The sequence below is a fragment of the Solea solea genome, chromosome 14, assembly GCF_958295425.1.
Source record: "Solea solea chromosome 14, fSolSol10.1, whole genome shotgun sequence".
Lineage (NCBI taxonomy): Eukaryota > Metazoa > Chordata > Actinopteri > Pleuronectiformes > Soleidae > Solea > Solea solea.
This window is the reverse complement of record NC_081147.1, coordinates 17462306-17482143: the sequence shown is the minus strand read 5'-3', so window position 1 is coordinate 17482143 and position 19838 is coordinate 17462306. Positions and strand designations below refer to the sequence as shown.

Here is a 19838-nt window from a genome sequence, read left to right as displayed (position 1 = left end):
TTATGTGTTTACGATGGAGATTCACAGACTCTCCTTCGTACCTATAGTTCATATATTATTTTCTCCCCAGGAGTTGCCTATTTTTGGAGGTTATTACGCTCTGTTTCTTGAGCACAGGGGTGTGCAAACGCTCTTGTACACCAGAGAGAAGAAAGCACAAACTCAATCCACAAAAATCCCACCGCTCACCTTAGAAAGAAGAAACCCACTAAAAGCAGTGGCACAACTGCTGACTCTCAGCGCCTTGATCCAAAAATAACAGACAGAAACAGAGATGAACCCAAACTGAGACCTAATGTCAATTATCACACAAAGCAAAGACACTTCTCAACTATGCGTAAAAAGGTTCGGCACCCCTTCTAGCACAATTTTAGTTAGCCTTCATAGTTTAGAGAAGACACATTTATTGGATAAGTAACACATAACTCATATCACAAACACATCATCTCATAAAAACAGAGACAACAGAGCTGTGCTGTTCCTCTCATATGTGGATGGATGTGTGTGAAACAAACAGCAGAAAACTGACGCTGATGACAGATGTTCCTTTTTGACACTGCTTGTGTGAGTGTGTGCGTATGTGTGATAGAATTGGGTCAGATGAGTTTAAGGTTTTGTTGTTGTTTGATGTGCCACAAGATAGCTTTTGCTGTGACAGGGAGCACACAGGTACCAAATCTCACGCACGTGACAGTTTCTTGTCCCGTTCTACTTGGAAATATTTGGAAAAGGGATTTTCTGCACTCTGGTTTCGATTTTTTCCCAAGTATGTATCCGTCCTGAAGACGCCCCTCCTCTGCTATTTGTCTTTGTCATGTACAGGTTGTACGGGGTGATGACAGAGGGTTATCATGGGATGTCACGGGATGTCACATGAAGGTCAAACCTCTCTCACACACTAAGGAGTTTGCTGTGTATAAGGTCAGCAGTGGAGACAAGGATGTGAGAGAGTACATGGAACACAAAGAGAAACAGAGGTGTGTGTGTGTGTGTTCTGTGGGCGGTGACGTGTAATCAAACAAAAACATGCACCAGCAGTGCTGTCATAAATTAATAGAAATGTGTATATGATTAATTCTGTCAGTGTGTCTTCATGCATTGATTCATATTCTTGGTTTAACTTGTGTGGACATTTGTGTTTGAACAAGAGTGTAAATATTGCATCATATTTCATTGGAAGTGTAGGAAGGTGTATTGGTGGAAATAGAATATGCTCCCCATAAGCATGCTTGTATACAGTACGTATATAATCACTTAAAAATAACTGCTTTCTGTAGCCTTGTAGAATAAGACAAGAGCCTTGCTTTGCAGAGGACGCCATCTTGTGGGACAAAGTCTCTACAGCAGCCTGAATGGACCGCTCGGTTGTTCCAAGTCTGATCTTTACTTTGGGAAACATCTTGTACATCTGTGCCTCACACTTTGGTGTTTTATTTAACTGTTGAATCTTTTCCTGCACTAATGTGTGGAGCGTTATCTGGCTGTGATTCATCACATCACCTACCTGAGGCTGAGACAGTCAGAAATATTAACATTGCATATGTGTGGCTGCTCATATTGCTGATGGTGTTAGGTACTGCAACACTGTTCAAATAACTATTTGAATAGCACTTTTCAAAACAACTGTACAAAGTGCTTTCCACAGTAGAAAAATAAACCCTTTAAGCATTAAATGGTACAGACAGAATTTTAAGATAAAATGAAAAGCCAGAAATAAAATGGTAAAAATACATCTGTAGTTAAAAGAAGGCATTTTAAAGCAAAGTAGTCTAATTTTCAGTGGCATATTGTTATGCATTAGCCATATTTAGTGTTAGTGGCTAGAAGTAAAGAAGTTATGAGATGGGGGCAAGTAGCAGCATCACCATTCACTGTAGCATTCCCGGCTTTAGAGTCCAATTTATTATATTCTCTTTAAAACCTTGTACAAATCCATATAGGGTTTGAGTTTTCTGGTTAAGATCAACCGAACACTTGGAGCAGTGTCAAAAGAATTCCACATCTTTAAGTTCAAAGCACTAACTTGTCAAAATAACACTCATCACAGAATCACTGAAAAAATACAAGTCAACCATAAAGTTAAGAACAAAAGTTTTAATTGATATAAAGAAGGCAATAAATACATGTTTTCAGTGTCTACCATTACAGGCTGAAAGTAGCAGTGTCTGTACACCATTGAGGAAGATACATGACATAACATGGCAGGCCGAGTCACAAAATCAGATGGATCCTTGTCTGATTTTGGAAACTGCACAGCCATGGTATGCCACTCAGTCAGGATCCATGGCCAGATTTCCTCAGACACAGAGAAGAAGGGGAAGGACGAAATGCCTTACCATGTTACGAGTCGACTCAATTAACCTTGTTCTCTGTTGTGTGAAGAAGACCCAGCACATAAAAACTTGACTGATTTAAAAATTGAGCAATTAAATAACTCAAACATCGATGCTGTTGGGTCATGCAGAGGGCTTGCGATCTTTTAGACTGAAACAGGCTGAAAGTAGCAGAGTCTGTATTTTAGTGTGGTGATAAAGCACATGTACAGTGGGGGTTAAAGTCCATTTGACATAGCAGCCATTGAGGCATGTGTACAGTTTGGCAAGGTCCAGCATCTAACAAAAAAATAAAATAAATAAGAGTCAGCACACTTTATTATTAAGTAAATATGGATTAAACATATTGAGTACCATCTGAAAGAACGTACCTGAAGACATCCCGTGGAAAAGAGGTGGAAAAGGTCGGTTCATCTTGGGCGAAGTCCTCGTCGTAGAAGGGTCTGTTCATCTTGGGCTAGGTCATCACTGCAGCCATCCAGGACGGGACTTCTCCAGGTCGTGGTGTCCAACATGGAGTCCTCTGACCCAGGAATGTGCTGCAGCCTTCATCTCTTCAAAACAAGGAAGAATTTAATAAGTCACAAGAAAAAAAAAGAAGTAAACAAATGACAAATCTTTAGGTAGCTCACCTGGTCAAGTGTAACAGATGCTCACATCCAGTCAGAGCTCACCGATGGATGCCCTCCCTAACCTATACCTGCCTTTCCTGTCCTGTTCTACACTGACAGTTACAAGCAATCTTTGCCAGCCATTTGGGATGATGCTAACCCCAATGTCTCGGTTAGCTGCATGAAAAACTGTAAATCTCCCAGTTGCCCAGACAAACGTTCCTTCTGATTCTGTAGCCCTGCCACAAAAAGGTCCTCTGCTGAAACCCTCATTTTGCTAAGCATGAAATCAATTCCACTTTCCTGTCCTCAGATCTCATTTTCTCTCCCTGCAGCCTTTCAACAGCCATTGCTGTTGTAACATCTGCAAGAGGCAGCAGTTTCACAATTCAGAGCTTCTCGTGTGTTTAGCAAGACGTGGCACCAGAGTATTGACAAAGCAGACACCTGAAAATGCTTGACTCCAATTTAAACAAATGCTTCACCACCTACAAGTGATGTGATTTACACTACAAACCTGTCCATTCCAATCCTTTGTTTCGGAGGAAGATACATGCATATCATGACAGGCCGAGTCACAAAATCAGATGGATCCTTGTCTGATTTTGGAAACTGCACAGCCATGGTATGCCACTCAGTCAGGATCCGTGGCCAGATTTCCTCACACACGAAGAAGGGGAAGGACGAAAAGCCTTACCATGTTACGAGTCGACTCAATTTACCTTGTTCTCTGCTGTGTGAAGAAGACCCAGCTCATAAAAACTTGACTGATTTAAAAATTGAGCAATTAAATAACTCAAACATCGATGCTGTTGGGTCATGCAGAGAGCTTGCGATCTTTTGCATGGTTGCCCAAACATTTAGAGGTCAGGTTACTGACCCCAAGAATGTCAAACTCAACGATTTTTTTGTCCTAAACTGATGAACCATTTGGGTAAATTAGATCAAGCATTTAAAAGGTGTTTACATTGTTAGTAGTCTAATGACACTTCTTACCCAACACATGAAGACGCAGTGAATCAGGATACGGCTACCTTTAGCAGATGCAACAGCAGCAGTGGGTGGTGGAAGCCTGCAGGGAGAAAAAAATTGATATGGAGACAAGTTGGAGGAATCATTTAATGCATAGCTCAACAAGAGTTAAAGCAGAGAGAAACTTTAGGGCAAGTCTACAAAAATCAGAGGAGGAACTTCACCAACACATCTAAGAGATAGCAATATCTCATGCAACCAACCAAGACATTGGGATTAAGCATCTTCCTAATGACTCTACAAGTTGCCTAAATTGTGAAATTTGAAAGAAAGTCATGGGTAATAACGGACTACAGACACTTGTTCGCTGAAATAGCTAGTGTATGGTGAGGTGTTAACCCTATGCTCTATCACAAATCCCATTATGGGCAAGCCATAAAGTCCTACCATTTCAACCAGCTGCCAGCTTCGCAAATAAGAGGCAAAAGACCACTTGTGTTTACACGTTACACATGATCACTGTTAATCACAAAGCTCCGGACACCAAGTCAATCCAAGAAATAAATCAAATAACAAAAAATAAATGAAAAAGCTGCAGCTGCTCACTCCTGCTACAAGAGGGTACTTGCACAACAGTCTATAGGGTATAATATGTCACCTTTAACATGAAGCCAAATTCTGTCTGATTTGTCTGAATTCAGCCCACAGAATAAAGGTTTACTTCAAGTCGTATCGAAAAATAAAAAGTTTGAACATTTGGCGCAACTTTCACTTAAATAATCCGAGTTGTCTCTCTGCCAGGTTTGTGTCCTCCTAAAGAAAAGAAACGCGCTCTAATCCTGCAACCTACAATCTAATTTATGAAAGAAACTATGCAGGATAGCCCTGCATCCCGAAGGCGAGTAACACATAGTTTTGCAGAGGAAGATAAAAATCCCCTGCTGGGAGGCCTCCCATCATGACGCGCAAAGGCTATGAACACAAAAAGGTTCAACTCCTTTAGAGGGAAATAAACTTGGCAGAGTGAGACAAGTCAGCATTAATATTGAATGCGATTTCAGTTAGCGACTACAAAGGCTGATGGCAGTGTGTATAGTTTAAGACTTAAATGGATATCAAAAGTGTGCCAACAAATGCCAGATTTAAAGTATATCATACCATTATCCATGGGCTGAATAACACCAACAATCCTATGTGACTACACTTGCATATAAATCAAAAGTTTAGCTTCATAATCAAATCAGAAACCAGTTATCTTATCAAAGCAATTACCAGTTGAGAATAAAGACCTGGTCTAGCTCATCATAATCAATTACTACATTTTTACAGCACTTACAAAGAACTTTAAACAAGCTACAGTAAACTTTGATGCAATTACTACATGATTCATCAGCTTCCACGTTTGTCAACAGTCCAAGTTGCAACTATGATAACTGAAATTCAAGACCAAAATTAAAATTTTAAATTAAAGCCATTTCAAAATAACAGTACCAGAATTTCCTGCAGAAATCAGACACCTCAAGACCAATCAACTTTAAAATCATCCATTTAAGTTGAGACTAAAAAGTGACTAAATCTGACACAGGACAGACAGACAGAGACCAGACACACAGGACAGACTGACAGAGACCAGACACACAAGACAGACAAAGACCAAACACACAAGACAGACAGACAGCAAGAGAAAGACAGAAAGACAGAGACACATAGAAAGACAGAAAGACACACAGGACAGGCAGAACAGCGAGAGAGACAGTGACACATGCCATGACGGCAGTCTTGGCATGCGTCGGTGTGTAAATAAAGCCTTTGCACTCAGTAATGCAAAAAAATTAGATTATTGTAATGCCATTGTGTCAGGCATTGTAAATGTTTAGATGCAAATTAACTTTAGAAATTGAGTGGACATGGTTTACCCACAAAGATCATGTGGCAAAGGCCTTTAATACTTACCTGAAACGTAAACATTTTACCTGTTTTTGAAAGACTTTGAATTTCCTTGTTGTCCAATTAGTGTGCATCTTGCCAGTCTTGCAGCATAAAGTTGGAGTGTTAGTCTTGGTCCAAATGTCAGATTAACGTCAGTCATCAGTCAACACACACACACACACACACACCACACACCACACACGAAAACTTAGTAGGGAAAAAAAGATCAGAAATTATAGACTGGCATAAACACCAAGACCAAGTACAGTCATGACACAGTGGCCATGAAGAATCAAGATTCAGGTCAGAGCAGGTATAGTAATGGCACGGCGGCCAAGCAAGAAAGAAAAATTGGATTTACCATTTGAAATTTTACCGCTTAACTAAAACGCAATCTAATTAGGATGGACATGCAGTGATGTCGGTGCTCCTCTTGACTGATGCTAGAAGAAAAGTACAGGTTAGTTCACTTACTGTGCATGGACGCGGAAGGCACCCATGTTTGTCTATGTAAAATGACTATACGCGCAAGGCCAGACATACAATAACACAAGTAGGCTATGAAGGCGCGGGCACAGTTGGCGATAATGGCCTACTTGCATTAAGGGACGTATGGCCATACAAAGGCAATGGCACGGCTGCCATCCAAAGCCAGGTACTGTATTTGTAGATCACCAGGATCTATTTTAACGTGCTAGGGATAACGGTGGATTAATGGCCACGATGGAAAAGAGAAAAAAAAAAAAAGGCACAGCGGCCAAGAAGTGTAAGTCTTGTGACAAGGCACAACATTAATTTTTATTCCTACCATCTAGCTTTAACTGTACACCAACATCCATTTAAACCTCATTTAAGATCTGGTCCTCCATCACTATATTTTAGTGCTAAAGTGATTTTTTTTTTTCCTTTTAGAAGTGAGGAAAGGCAAGAGAGTGTGATTCTGTAGTTAGATGTGGGCAGCTAGACTAGCAAGTCAGTTGCTGACACCTAAGTGCCTTCACTTTCAAAAAACAACACAAAAGTTCTCTTTCGTTTATTCCCCTACTCTGCAAACCCTACCACACATGGAGGCCAAGACGTTAGCCCCCAGAGAAGAAATTAAAAAAAATATGGACTCACCCTTTGTAGACGGACCTAAAAAAGGAAATGTTAGTGCATGATAACTTATCGAGCATCTAAGCCCTTCAAGACACCATATCTACTTTAATGTGAACTGCTGAACATAATCATATTCTCAGACAATCTTAACTATTCAATCCAGGCATCGCAGTCACACACAACCCATTCATTCAGAGAGAGAATTTAAAACACTCCACAGTCACCTCATTCTTTCAAATCACTCACTCAGCAGTTCCACAAAAATATAACCAAAAGGACCAGATCAGACCACCCAATAAAGTGGACAGGAACATACAAAACCAACCTGTGGCAAATGCTCCATGTACAACCCTCAGCTATTTGACAGATGGAAAGCAGGAGAATAGAAAAAACGTGGCCATGTTGGACAATGCAGATAGATGTAGGCACAGCGGCCAAGAAAGAGTGGGGACACAGCGGCCACCCAGAATTAAATCATGACACCTACTATTTGACAATCTTCATGAAGATCAATCTGGGGGGGGGAAAAAAACAGACAAAAAAAATGTTTGAGTCCAGTCTCCAGCCTTGACAATGTTCAAGTTCATACCGTTACAGGTGTAAAATAACCAGGTAAGGTGTTCTACAATGTGTTTGTATGAGGTACAGACATGGTTCACCCAGCCTGAGATTTAAAGACTCACTTTCAGTGAAAACATTGCTGCCAGCACAAATTCTTTTCTAACAGTGAAACAAAGAAATTTACATAATCACAAGTGATGTAGAATAAAGTTGATTAAGATTTAAGGAAATGCCTTTTAAGTTCAAGTATAGAAATGTCAGTACCTCATATAGCCACATTCATTAAAAACACAATAAACTTATATTATACATGTGTGATTAAATTAATATGATATATTGCCATCAGTTAAATATATTATGAAAATTAGCCATAACATTTTCAATGATGTAGTAAATTATCTCTAAAGGTGTCACTCACCTTTTTTTGACAGTCTCAGTCTTTTGTATATGGCGGGTCCGACCAGGTCTCCGTGGGCAGGAAGAAGGTTGTTCCTTTAATAAAAAAAACAAAAAAAAAACGTTTAGAATTATAAAAGACATGTATAACCCTGAATCTGGTTTTAAAAATGTAACATAAAAAAAACAAATAAGTCTTTCCAGTGAAAAACTCAATAGTAATGACCATGAGTGGAACAGTGAGTTAACGTAGCACAGCAGCCATTTTAACTTGTTTTTAGTCTTGTATTTTGATAATGGATTGGTTTAAGTTTCAGATTTTCTTTATTTTGTTAAATGTGAATATTTCCTCATTTGTTTGCTCTATTTAAGCAATCATTGAAATCGAATAATTTAAGAATATAACTGAATTTAGAAACAGTGAACAACATTTAACATTTTATGGACCAATAATGAAAATAAATCACAGGTTAATGAAAATAAAAATTTGTTGCAGCCCCATTTAAACCAATGAATTGACTGTAACCAGACAAAACAGCTGATCCATGATGGTGCATACAATTCATTGATGTAATTCATTTATATCCTGAACTCAGTTATTTACATTTATATATTTACATTTCATATTAATGTTTTGGTTTCATGATACGTGTTATGATTGTTATGTACATTATTTACAACCCTGGTCTCGCCTTATTGTGGAGACGTAGTTTGGTTACTCACTTCCGGTTCTTCCTGACGGAAATTGACAAGAAATTGACAAGAAATTGACGAGCACGGTCTTTTCTAATTACTCCCGAAGTTTACAAGGTTTACGTTCTTCACAAAGACATTGAGGACACTGCTATTCCCTCATTTGTGGCATGCAGCCAACGAGGTATTTTATGTTGCTGTATAATATTATTTTAGTTTGTATCAAATTGTATTGCTAGCTATATGGGTGTAGCCTACGTTTGTCTGGTCTGATTTTACTCTGTTATTTGTGCTAATTGTAATATTTTATGTGTACAGTTTTCACGGTGCTAATGAAGATTTGGACGCTTCATTAAATCAGTTAAAGAAAGCCACGTGTGTCTGTTGTGCCTGGAGGGAATCATATTGACAAAAGTTACTCACCATTCTGGACGGGCCACCAATCTGGACCAGGTCGAACACGCCATCCCGGTCCGGAGCGCCTTGCTGCGTTTTTATACAGGAGCTGATGCACGCGACCACCTTTTCGGCGTCTGACATCACGCCGCGGTAGTTTTCCTTTTTTTCTCTTCTTTTTTTTTTAAATTCTTTCGTTCTTTTTTTAGGTTTTATGGCGGTTGGTGCATTACCGCCACAAGTTCCCTCCTCCCGGAACAGTTTCAGTAGTTAAGCAGCTACACTTTTTCCGCGTCTTTTTTTTCTGGTTCCGCAGCTCGTGCTGCTTCTCTTCAAAGTAACATCACGGAACTGTTGGCTGAAGTAAGTTTAAATAAACAGAGGAGGAGGAGTAAGCAATCAGCGGCGTCGGTCATCAGCTGATTGAAAACACCTGCGCGAAGACGACGACGCTGAAGTTAGCCTCCGATTCGTCAGCTTCCGACGAATCGGAAACTTAAGGGGAAAGTTAAGGGGTAGTTAAGGGGAAATTTACCACTGACTTTTTTTGGGACACTTCTTGATGTGAAGCGGAGATTTCACCGTTTTTGTTTCATACTTAGACCTCATTAGACCAGGTCCACATCAAAAACCACTGTACCTAAACTTCCCAAATCTGGACTGAGACCCTGAAGATTCATAAAAACACAGTCTCTGATTTGTGAAACCTTTATTCAATTTGTGAAAATGCAATAACGGCCCATTTCACCGTTTTTTCAGCATATAGACCACTTAGGTCCACTTAGTAAACCGGAAGGTGGCAATGATGCAACACTCTTGATAACGACTGCCGTTAAAACCCGTAAGAAGAAGAACAAACCCTTCACACCACCACACCCACACCCTCCTCCCATCTCACGCATGCGCAGTGTTTTGAAATGCAACACTAGTTTCTTGCTAAGTTTGTGTGGCTGTAAACCGGCTCCGCGGTCTGTTGGACCGATTCTTCGTCCTCTCCGGACAGAATCCACAGTGGCCGGGCTTTAAAGTGAGATGCAAGCTGCTAGAAAAATCATGAAGGTTTTCGTGACTCGACGGCTCCCGCAGGAGGGAATGAAGATCCTGTCAGCGGCCCCTGAGTGAGTATGGAGCATTATTTTATTACTGTTTTGTCAACGCAGCGTTTGTCCGCTAAGACCGTGTCTAGTGAATGTCCTCCACAGTGTACAGTAGCTGTCAGTCCGATTTAGCCATGTGGTGAGAGACAGTGAGTCAGTAAGTAATATGAACATTACCGAATATCGAAACATCGATATGTTGTGATTTAAGCTAGCTTGGTGATCAGAAACTGTTGCCAACTTTCATCAAACCAATTGGGAATTCTGTTTATCAGTGTGACAGTGTGCAGTCCAGGATTTTCAAAAGTTGTTTTTCACTTTCACTTGAAACACGTTCTCAAGTTTGTGCTGTGTCCTGTTTTGAGAGGTTCCATTCATTTTTGGCACAGCATTTCATTCTTTCTTACAGCAGCAGCTCAGTGAACACTGAGTAGGCAAAGCTTAAAAAAAGCCCACTTTCTTTCTTTTTAGCCTGGTTGTGTTTATTTTATTAGAAAGAGGAGCTGCCAAATATAGCCCTTAAATAATAAAAAACAAACATTCTATTTTACATGTTATGTATCACTGTCTAACATGTGATGAGATATGACTTGTGTTTTCTCAAGAAATGTACATATCATTCTGTTTTTCTTTATGGAGGAAAAGAAAATCAGAATTATCAACACTATCAAATCGCAACACTTGTAGAATAGCAATACATCAGCAGGGCTATACAAATCGAATCCGCCCCTAAATATGGTGATGCAACCGAATAACTACAAAAGCATATCGTCCCATCCCTAACATGCACTCGGCCATCTCTAGACTTACTCTCAGCTAACACTTCCACCTTCATATTTCTCACTGACTTCCTGTATGTTTACCCTCCATCTCCCTCTGTCTCCATGCCAACAGGTGTGAGGTGTCTGTGTGGGACTCAGACGAACCTGTGCCGAGAGAAGAGCTCCTGAAAGGCGTACAGAAGGCTCACGGCCTTGTGTGTCTGTTGTCAGAAAAGATCGATGCTGAGGTCCTGGATGCTGCAGGTACTCCATCCATCACTCCCCAAATATGCACACTTGTAACAGACTACTTGTGGATATTGGACTTGAATATTTGTGTGTTATTCACCGGGTATTGGATTTAATCACATCAGCTTCAGTGAGCCAATAAGCATGCAGCATGTTGTTTTAGTGGGATCTAATAGTTCTCTCGATTGGCTGTCATATATGGATGTGAGTGTCTCGTTGAGATTACATGGTGATCTCAACATGGTGATATTTTTTTAATCAATACCCAGCCCTAGTTGTGATACTTAAACCCGAGTAAAAGATCTGAGAAGAAACCTTAAAACAAGAGGAAACAGTCCTACAACTAACCAGTTTTAACTTGTTTAAACAATGGAACTGAAAAACTAGATATTTTTAAATTTTTTGACACTAATTGTCATCATTAATAACACTATTGACTGTGATTAAGTTTAATTTTGTATTATGCCATATACAAAAACAGTAGTATTTATTGATCCAACAAATTGGTGCACAGACTTCAGTTCTTCAGCTGATCTGTCTCTGATCACAGGGCCAAACTTGAAAGTAATCAGCACCATGTCTGTGGGATTTGACCACATGGCTCTTGATGAGATCAAAAAACGGTACGTGGTGAAGCCAGAAGAAAACTGGTCTCTCAAAAATCTTGAATGCACATACGGAAGTGTCGTTATAAATATCTGCTTCTGTGTGTGTGTGTTCACCAGTGGCATACGTGTTGGATACACTCCAGACGTGCTGACTGATGCCACAGCAGAACTCACTGTAGCCCTGCTGCTGGCCACGGCTCGCAGATTACCAGAGGGAGTGGAGGAGGTCAAAAAGTCAGTTATACATTTACTCGTCCCAGTAGTGTTTTCTTTGACTGTCTTTCTGTTTATCTTTAACCAAATGTACCAGTAATTGTCTTAATTAAGCTACACAATAATCAAACTCTCTGTCAGTGGTGGCTGGAGCTCGTGGAAGCCTCTCTGGCTCTGTGGTTATGGTCTCTCTGGCAGCACAGTAGGAGTCATCGGACTTGGACGCATTGGTAAGGCTTACTATTACTTTTATGGCTAAATCCTGTATCTGCATTTCATTATTTTCCTTTACAGCCTGCTGGGATGAGATTAACTGTTAGTGTTTGTTTTCAGGTTTGGCCATTGCTCAGAGACTCATGCCTTTTGGAGTGAAGAGGCTGCTGTACTCTGGGAGAACAGCAAAGCCCCACGCAGCAGAGGTCAAAGGAGAGTTTGGTAAGAGAAATGGTAACGATAAGCACCGTAGCCTCACAGCAAGAGGCTTGTTGTCCAATCCTGTTTTTGCATGTTCCGGTAACTCCAGCTTCCACTTTTGACCACAAAATGACTGTTGGTGAATTTGAATGGTTGTGATAGCTGTGATTGTTTTTCAGCTCACACAGTCAGCCCAGGGCTGAACAATGATATGTCTTCAAATTGAAATCACTATTTGAAACAATGCTATTAGCAGTACACAAAGGCTTTTTTTTTGTTGGTTAAGGCAGCAACAAATATTGGTTAATAATTGATGGATATTTTGATAATCAATGCATAATTGCAAGTGGGTTTTTAATGGTGATTAGAGTGGGGACTTTAGCTTCTTTAATGTGAATATGTGTGGTTTAATTGCTCCTCTATGGTGGTAAACTGAATATCTTTGGTTTGTGGACAAAACACGTCCATCAATCAAGATTAAGCAACATACAGATTAATACAGATTAAACGAATCGTTAGTACACTGCTGCACATTTCATATGCATATGTTCTCAGTCTTGCATTAGTATAGTATAGTAATTAATATTCTGAAAAAAACTAACTGTCTCTCTGTTGAACAGTTCCCATGGACACACTTGTGTCCGAGAGCGACTTCATCGTTGTTTCCTGCTCCCTGACTCCAGAAACCCAGGGTCTTTGTGACAAGGCCTTCTTCAGTAAGATGAAGAAAACTGCAGTCTTCATCAACTCAAGCAGGTAGACTTTCAAAATAGAATAAATCTTTTGAATATACAACAATATTGTGTCCTTTTCTAGTGGCTGTAGCTCATTCTCATGGATCTCTGACACCAGCTGTATAATGTTAAATGTAAAATACAGCAGGATGACACCTTGGTGAATTGTTGGTTTCAGGGGGGCTGTGGTGAACCAGGAGGATCTGTTTGAGGCTTTGAGCAGTGGACAGATAGCTGCAGCTGGATTAGATGTCACAACACCTGAGCCACTCCCAACAAATCATCCACTTCTTACACTGAAAAACTGTGGTGAGTAGCATAACATATCTGAGCGTTCCTTTTTCCCTCCTGACTAGACAAACATATGCGTGTACATGTATGTTAAAAGTCCGATTTCAGCCGGACTAAGACAATAATTTGGTTTTCTTAATGTCATGTTAACAAATTAGTATGGCTAAAATCAAGTCAGTCTTAAGCGAACTAACATACCTGGATAATGTGATTCATAATCTGATTACTTCTGCATGTATATGCTTAGTCGGGGGACTTGGGGTTCTGCACATGCACCAAAATTTCCTTTGTGGTCTTTGACCCCGAACAAAACCGCAGTACTGTTGCCGGAAATCATACGGCAGTGGCGTCTTTCTTCAGTTAACAGCAGCAACCACAAGAGCCATGCTTGATCTAATTTGTATCACATTAACATACAGAACCACAGCATGATCCATGATTTTCAAGAACCAATCAAAACCCGCCTTTTTCTTTTCTGCATGTTTACTCAGACTCGGCAAGTTGTCCAATTGCCCCGTCTTAGTCAGATTACGGCCTTAGCTCAATTAAACTGCATGTAAACATTCACCTTGATTTTCCCTTTTTATAATTTATTTTCTGTCTTTTTTTTGTCCCTTGAAGTGGTGTTGCCACACATCGGCAGCGCCACCTACTCCACAAGAGGCGTCATGTCAGCCTTGGTAGCACGAAACCTGCTGGGTGGCTTACAGGACACACAAATGCCCAGTGAACTCACCTTCTAGACTGCAACGGAGCCGCCGTGCGCTCCTCTGGGGCTGCACACATTTCACGTCAGGAAACGATGATGCACTGACCTTACAGCGCTCTCTAATGTGAGCAAAAACAATAATAAGAATACTAACGTAGTTCAGATACACGTTTTCATGATGTCAAAGTGAACTTTGATTATAATTTGCATTGGAAGGAAGGAAACGTTTGATTTATCCTTATCTTTTTAACCATAGTCCTTATCAAAGCACACTAAAGATGCCTGTGCTTACATTAAATGACATTAGATAATTAAATACAGAATCAGTGGTAAGTTTTCTCAATTTAAATTAATGACAATGTCATAAAGATCAGTCATGTACTTGTTGTCTGCACTTTAGTTTATTATGATGATGCTCCTTGTCTACTGTTGGTAAACATGGCAACACTCCAGTTCTGTGTCAAATGAAATTCACTCTATTGAATAAAAAAAAACAAATTTCATATTAATTGGATGTGTTATGTGATGATTTAAATAAGATTTCACTCTTGAAACAGATTTTAAGATCACTAAAAATCCCCCCAAATGCAATATTTATTTTCTCATCATTCAGTGGAACAGTGATGCATACCATGTTTTTTTTCCTCTTGAGACCGTTTGTCAGTGCGTTCACATAGATTTGGCAACATTTAATTTTTCTCCTCTGAGAAATAAAACTACATGGTTGAACAACAAAACAAAATGCAATAAATTAGCAGATGCATTACAAATTTGGCACTGATTTTCTGTCACTTAAAATCACAAATTAATATTATTAGATAAAAGTTCACAGTGTGATTTCCTTTGACTTAAGGAAAAAAAAGGTCAGTGCAGAGTTTCGGGGAACGACTGGTCGTCTTTCCAGTTCAGACAGGTATTCTTCGAGTGCTTGTAAAGATGGGACGACTGGCTGAAGCGTTTCCCACACTTTGGACAGGGATACGGCTTTTCTCCTGTGTGCACACGGATATGCTTCTTACAGTCGGTCAAGTTCATGAACTTCTTGCAGCAGATGTTGCAGGCGTATTTCTTATCACCTTCAACCAACAACACGTGGTCTTCAGCAGCCGCTTTCTTGCACTTGGACAAAACGTCGTCTGAGGCTCTGGTTAGAGTTGACCGATCAGCAGCTTCCCCCACTGAGGAAGAGGAAGGATCTGTACTGGCCTCGGATCCAGGTGGAACTTTGGGGGCAATGCGGCGGAAGGTTGTTGCCCCTGAGCTTTTAACGACCCTGGTCGGCTGGACGAGGGAGGCCTCCAGACTGAGGCCCGGTCTCATGCCACTCAGAAACCCTGCTAAAGAGTTCTGGGTGGGCTGTAAGATGAGTGTGTCACTAAAACCCGGGCTCTGTGGTGGGAGCAGCTGCTGCAGTGGGACAGACGACATTGGAAAAACAAGCGAGTTGTGAGCCGAGGAGGCGTTTGCATCTGGTGAGTTTTGACATGTTTCACCTACATTTCCTGCAGCTGCAGGATCATCGCTGGCGGCGGCAGCTGCAGTGGCAGCGGCTGTGAGACTCGCCAGGCTGTCATCCTCCTCCAGAGCTCCCATTACACTTTCAGCAGTGGGATTGAGGAAGCAGGAAAAGGCCAGCTCTGACAGGCTGTCCAGGGCTTCACTGTCCTCACACAAACCTCCGACGTCTCTGTGTGCATCCCTCTGAAGATCTGTGCACAACTGAGACTGTAAAGAGTTGATGTCAGCTACTGCTGTGTTGGCTGATGCTGCCATTTTCTCATCATTTCCCAAATGTTCTGTGCAGTCGTGTGATAGAGATAGAGACTCTAAACCTGAGGAATATGAGCATAAGTTTTCCTTTTTAATCTCGATCACTGCCATCTTTGTCTCGTCTTCCTCCGCTTCCTCTCCCACCTTTATTTTCACCACCGTGTCTCCATCAGTATCTCCGTCCATCTTCCACACACACACGCCTCCTGTGCTGCTGTCCGATTGGCTCGGGAGTTGGATCTCCTCTGTCTCTCCCTTGGGCGCTTCGTATTTCTCCTCTTCCTCCTCCTCATCAACTTGGCTCTCCAAAAGTTGGTCTGGGAACAGGAGACCTTCTGACTCCTCTGCACTGACCATGCTTCTGCTTGACACAGTGGGAGAACACTCCTTGTAGTTCTCCCCAGGCAGCCTGCAGCTTCTCTTCCCGCAGCTGAGCCTTTCCTCGTGTGATTTTCTTTTAAAGCTGCAAGACGATGTTGCTGCGCTCTGCTTGTCACTGACTCTTCTCCTAACCCCCTGATCTTCGCCGACACCTGACTGGCTCACCTCCACTACCACTGCGTCATCATCTAAATCCTCCTCCTCCTCCTCCTCCTCCTCCACAGCAGATGAGATCTTTTGAAGCGAGAACGACCTCTCTCCCTTTGAGGGGGCACTCTGCTGCTGCTGTTGCACTGACCTCCATCCTTTAGGTGGCGAGGCAGGGAAGTTTTTCCTGGACAGGTGGAGCTTGCATGCCTTCACCACAGTGTTCAGATGCAAGTGTGAGGCTGCGAGCAGCACATCCATCACATTGGATGCCCCCAGGGAGAGGGTGGATGTGTAAATCATGTCAAGCAGGGTGGAGAAGGCATCGGGGGTCACCACCTCCGCATCTAGCTCCATCATACTGGGGCCCCTATCTGCTCTAGCTCCTTCAACCTCCTCGGCACTGTCATTGGAGCTCAGCAAAGCCCTGAAGTGAGAGCTGCATGCTGCCAGGATGGAGCGGTGCGCCTGGAAGCTTTGACCTCCAACCACCACCACACAGTCACATAGCTGAGCGTGGAGACGCTGGTGGTTGAGCTGCTTGAAAATGTGCTGAAAATGACCAGGGAAGTCCATGATGATTTGCAGTTGTTTGATATTGGCGATGTCAGTGGTGCTGCTGCTACTTCACATCAGCACAATGAAGGTCACTGTGTGAAAACAGGAGCAGTCTCCTTCCCAGACGCCTCACTTCATTATCTGCTGAACACCAGCCTACCTCCACCGTGATGTGTGGTAGCGGTTCATTGTTTGCTGCTGCTCCTGCTGCCGGGTTCCTTGGAGATGCTCCGGAGTCCGGAGTATGGGCGGGCCTAGTCCAACAATGACACGGGCAGATGCGTCTCAGACGCGGGCTTTGTGTCCTGAAGCAGACCGCTCTTCCTCAGTGACGGAAGCACTTCAAATGCGATATCCACAATAAACGCATTTCCCACCGTTAATGGTGCGCCTCCATTCATTCACTGCGCTCACACAACACCGCTCCGTGTGGCATCCATTGTCGGCAGCATCATCACTTCGAGTCCTTGCAGGAAAACATCGCCCCCAAGTGGTGATCTCCCGAAAGTGCAACTCAGCTGCTCTGAAATTCTCAGCTGTTTTTTTAAAAGCACCATTTTGTTTAAAACCGTTGTCAAATTTGAGATATTTTACCTTTTTGAATATGTTATTAACTACACAATAACATTTGCTATTGGAATAGTTTAATGTCTGGAGCACTTTTGCATAACATTTTTTGAAAATAGTGCTGGTATAAAACTTCATATCAACAGATATCAACTGTTTATTTTATAGGAAATTGTCTTTTTTTTGTTTTCCATGTATCCATTGTAAGTCTGTATGTCTTTTTATATAAAAGACATACAGACTTCGTTTTACTGGTTAACCTAAGAGTACAATTATAATTATAATAATAATAATAATGAACTTAGATTTATAAATGTAGGGAGAGTGCTGACTGCTTCCCAGAAAATTGTTTTTTAAAATTGGAACATAAAAATTTGATGTCACAATTATCTTGACCAAAATATTTACAATTCCAGATAGTTAAAATCTGCTTATAAAGATGTGTAGTATAAATATACAGTCTATAATTAACAATTACATGGTTAAAATGATTAAAATAGATTAGATTAGATATTAACAATATGCCTGGCTGTGCGTTTTTTGTTAAATGTAATTAAACACTCCATGTGACATTTCAATCCATCAGATTCAACATGGTTTGTCTTTATTGAATAATACAGGAAGTCTGTACATTGTCAAACTCTGCATTTAATGTTTATAATTTATTAAACAAAAAACAGATATAACAAAAAAAAAACAGGCAGACCATAGTTTACAACAAGGAATGAGAAAAGAAATGAGAAGTTTAGGTTTCTCTGACACAGTGATGGGCAGGTGTTGGTCATCTCCCTCGGGATAATGCTGTCACGGCCCCAGCTGGTGCTCGTGATGATGGCACTTGCTCATCTCTGATGACGTAAACTCTCAGTGGATGGAGGACGGAACAAATCCGCTGCTCCACTCATATGCTGTCCAGCTTCTTCAACACATAAGGAGCTGAAAATAAGGATGAATATATTTTGTTATAACCATAATGTAGATTATTTACACTGTAGTGGCTTATCTTGATAGCATGGTACTACTGTGTACTATGAAACAGCCACGGGCTAAGATCAGTGGTCTCAAACTTGCGGCTCCCCAATCGATTTCATGTGGCTGAGCCAAACGATGAGTCAACTAATAATGAGTCATTTCTGACATGTTTTTTTTATATATTCATTGAGTCTCATAAATAAGTTTTTGTTGCATATTAAAAGACTTATCTTGAAATTTAAAACAACCACAGGGGATCAAAGTGCTGTAAAGAATAACAGATAAAAGACATAAAAGGCTCACGCGAGGAAATAAAAATACATATAAAAAAGAATAAAAATTGCATATTGTTATATAATTATAAGCGTATATCATTATGTTATCATTATATAATTTATAAGACCCCTGTTGGGCTTTTTTTTCCACTTGAGTGGCCCCCTCCTGACCAGACTAGATGCTCAGTGGCCCCCAGGTCGTTTGAGTATAAGACCCCTGCTTTAGAAAAATACACTGATCGTGGCAAGTACAAATGTGATGGAAGGGGGCGTGTGTATGAACCATGGTTAAAAAGGATTTCATCCATAATCTATAACATCATTAAAATGTATTTTAAACATTTGATAATGCCCCATGACTTGCAAAGCCACAACATTAAAACCAGTTACCTGTTTTACTGTCACTTTGTATTTGTATTTTCACATCATTTATTATGCAGACAACACAGATACCAGATGTAAGACTATAAATCATACAAATACAATAGAAACACTTCAATGTTAAGTAAAATTAATAACAGGACCACTGCACCAACGCTTGAGTAAAAAATAAATGTGGTCTAAATACACCTACCAAGACCTAACTACCCAATATTGAGCTTGATGTCAAAGTCACCGGTCTGTACTCACTGGCTCTAAGAAGGGCGACGTAAATAAGAAAGTTTCTCAAAGATGAGATCACGTCCTGTCGCATTTTCTTCTTCATCTCCTCCGGATCCATTTTAGGTCCCAGTCCTTCCAGTTTGAACATGGTCGCTGTGGTTTTTACCGGCGTTTCGTGCTTTAAATCGCCTTCGGTGTCGAGAGAAACCTACTATTGTAGGAGCATGGAGGAATTAATCGAGGCCGGAAACGCGTCGCAGCGGAAGTGACGTTGGACGACGGCGCGCACTGAGGGACAAACCGCACGAAGACAGCAGAAGGCAAAGATTAAATGTCGCTCCCACACAGGAATGTTTGAACACAACACCATATGAGAAACAGACGTGAGTGTTCAGCAAATGTGGGTGTTATTATAACATATTTTAAGATATATGTGACAAATAAGAGACATTTAGACTTTATTAAACTAGATTTGATCATTTATAGTCTATAATAAATTA

At 40.9% G+C, this 19838-nt stretch overlaps 3 protein-coding genes and 1 long non-coding RNA gene across 4 annotated transcripts; 1 reads left to right on the top strand and 3 right to left on the bottom strand.

Moving 5' to 3' along the window:
- Positions 1–2114: 2114 nt before the first annotated feature.
- On the bottom strand, positions 2115–9431 carry LOC131472963 (uncharacterized). Its single transcript, XR_009242162.1, has 5 exons — positions 9017–9431; positions 7923–7996; positions 2966–7457; positions 2705–2887; positions 2115–2612 (listed from the first exon to the last, which is right to left on the bottom strand). It is a non-coding gene; the product is annotated as an uncharacterized LOC131472963 (long non-coding RNA).
- Positions 9432–9858: 427 nt separating this feature from the next.
- Positions 9859–14574, top strand: grhpra (glyoxylate reductase/hydroxypyruvate reductase a). Its single transcript, XM_058650468.1, has 9 exons — positions 9859–10107; positions 10981–11111; positions 11647–11719; positions 11822–11938; positions 12059–12147; positions 12251–12352; positions 12952–13087; positions 13244–13374; positions 13978–14574. The coding sequence occupies exons 1-9, from the start codon at positions 10022–10024 to the stop codon at positions 14097–14099; spliced, it is 987 nt and encodes a 328-aa protein (XP_058506451.1). The 5' UTR covers positions 9859–10021; the 3' UTR covers positions 14100–14574.
- Positions 14575–14677: 103 nt separating this feature from the next.
- Positions 14678–17481, bottom strand: LOC131472961 (zinc finger and BTB domain-containing protein 5-like). Its single transcript, XM_058650467.1, has one exon. It carries the CDS (start codon positions 16937–16939, stop codon positions 14930–14932), a length of 2010 nt encoding a protein of 669 aa, XP_058506450.1. The 5' UTR covers positions 16940–17481; the 3' UTR covers positions 14678–14929.
- A 589-nt stretch (positions 17482–18070) lies between these two features.
- tomm5 (translocase of outer mitochondrial membrane 5 homolog (yeast)) lies at positions 18071–19599 on the bottom strand. The gene is made up of 2 exons (XM_058650164.1): positions 19366–19599; positions 18071–18424 (listed from the first exon to the last, which is right to left on the bottom strand). Exons 1-2 carry the CDS (start codon positions 19484–19486, stop codon positions 18390–18392), a joined length of 156 nt encoding a protein of 51 aa, XP_058506147.1. The 5' UTR covers positions 19487–19599; the 3' UTR covers positions 18071–18389.
- Positions 19600–19838: the final 239 nt, after the last annotated feature.

Bases quoted from the DNA above. Each gene is read 5' to 3' on its own strand.
- tomm5 (XM_058650164.1), bottom strand. From the start codon at position 19,486: ATGTTCAAACTGGAAGGACTGGGACCTAAAATGGATCCGGAGGAGATG. The intron at 18,425-19,365 runs GTGAGTACAGAC...CCTTATTTTCAG, and splicing joins CGTCGCCCTTCTTAGAGCCA to CTCCTTATGTGTTGAAGAAG.
- grhpra (XM_058650468.1), top strand. From the start codon at position 10,022: ATGCAAGCTGCTAGAAAAATCATGAAGGTTTTCGTGACTCGACGGCTC. The intron at 11,939-12,058 runs GTCAGTTATACA...ACTCTCTGTCAG, and splicing joins GGAGTGGAGGAGGTCAAAAA to TGGTGGCTGGAGCTCGTGGA. The intron at 13,088-13,243 runs GTAGACTTTCAA...TGTTGGTTTCAG, and splicing joins GTCTTCATCAACTCAAGCAG to GGGGGCTGTGGTGAACCAGG.
- LOC131472961 (XM_058650467.1), bottom strand. From the start codon at position 16,939: ATGGACTTCCCTGGTCATTTTCAGCACATTTTCAAGCAGCTCAACCAC.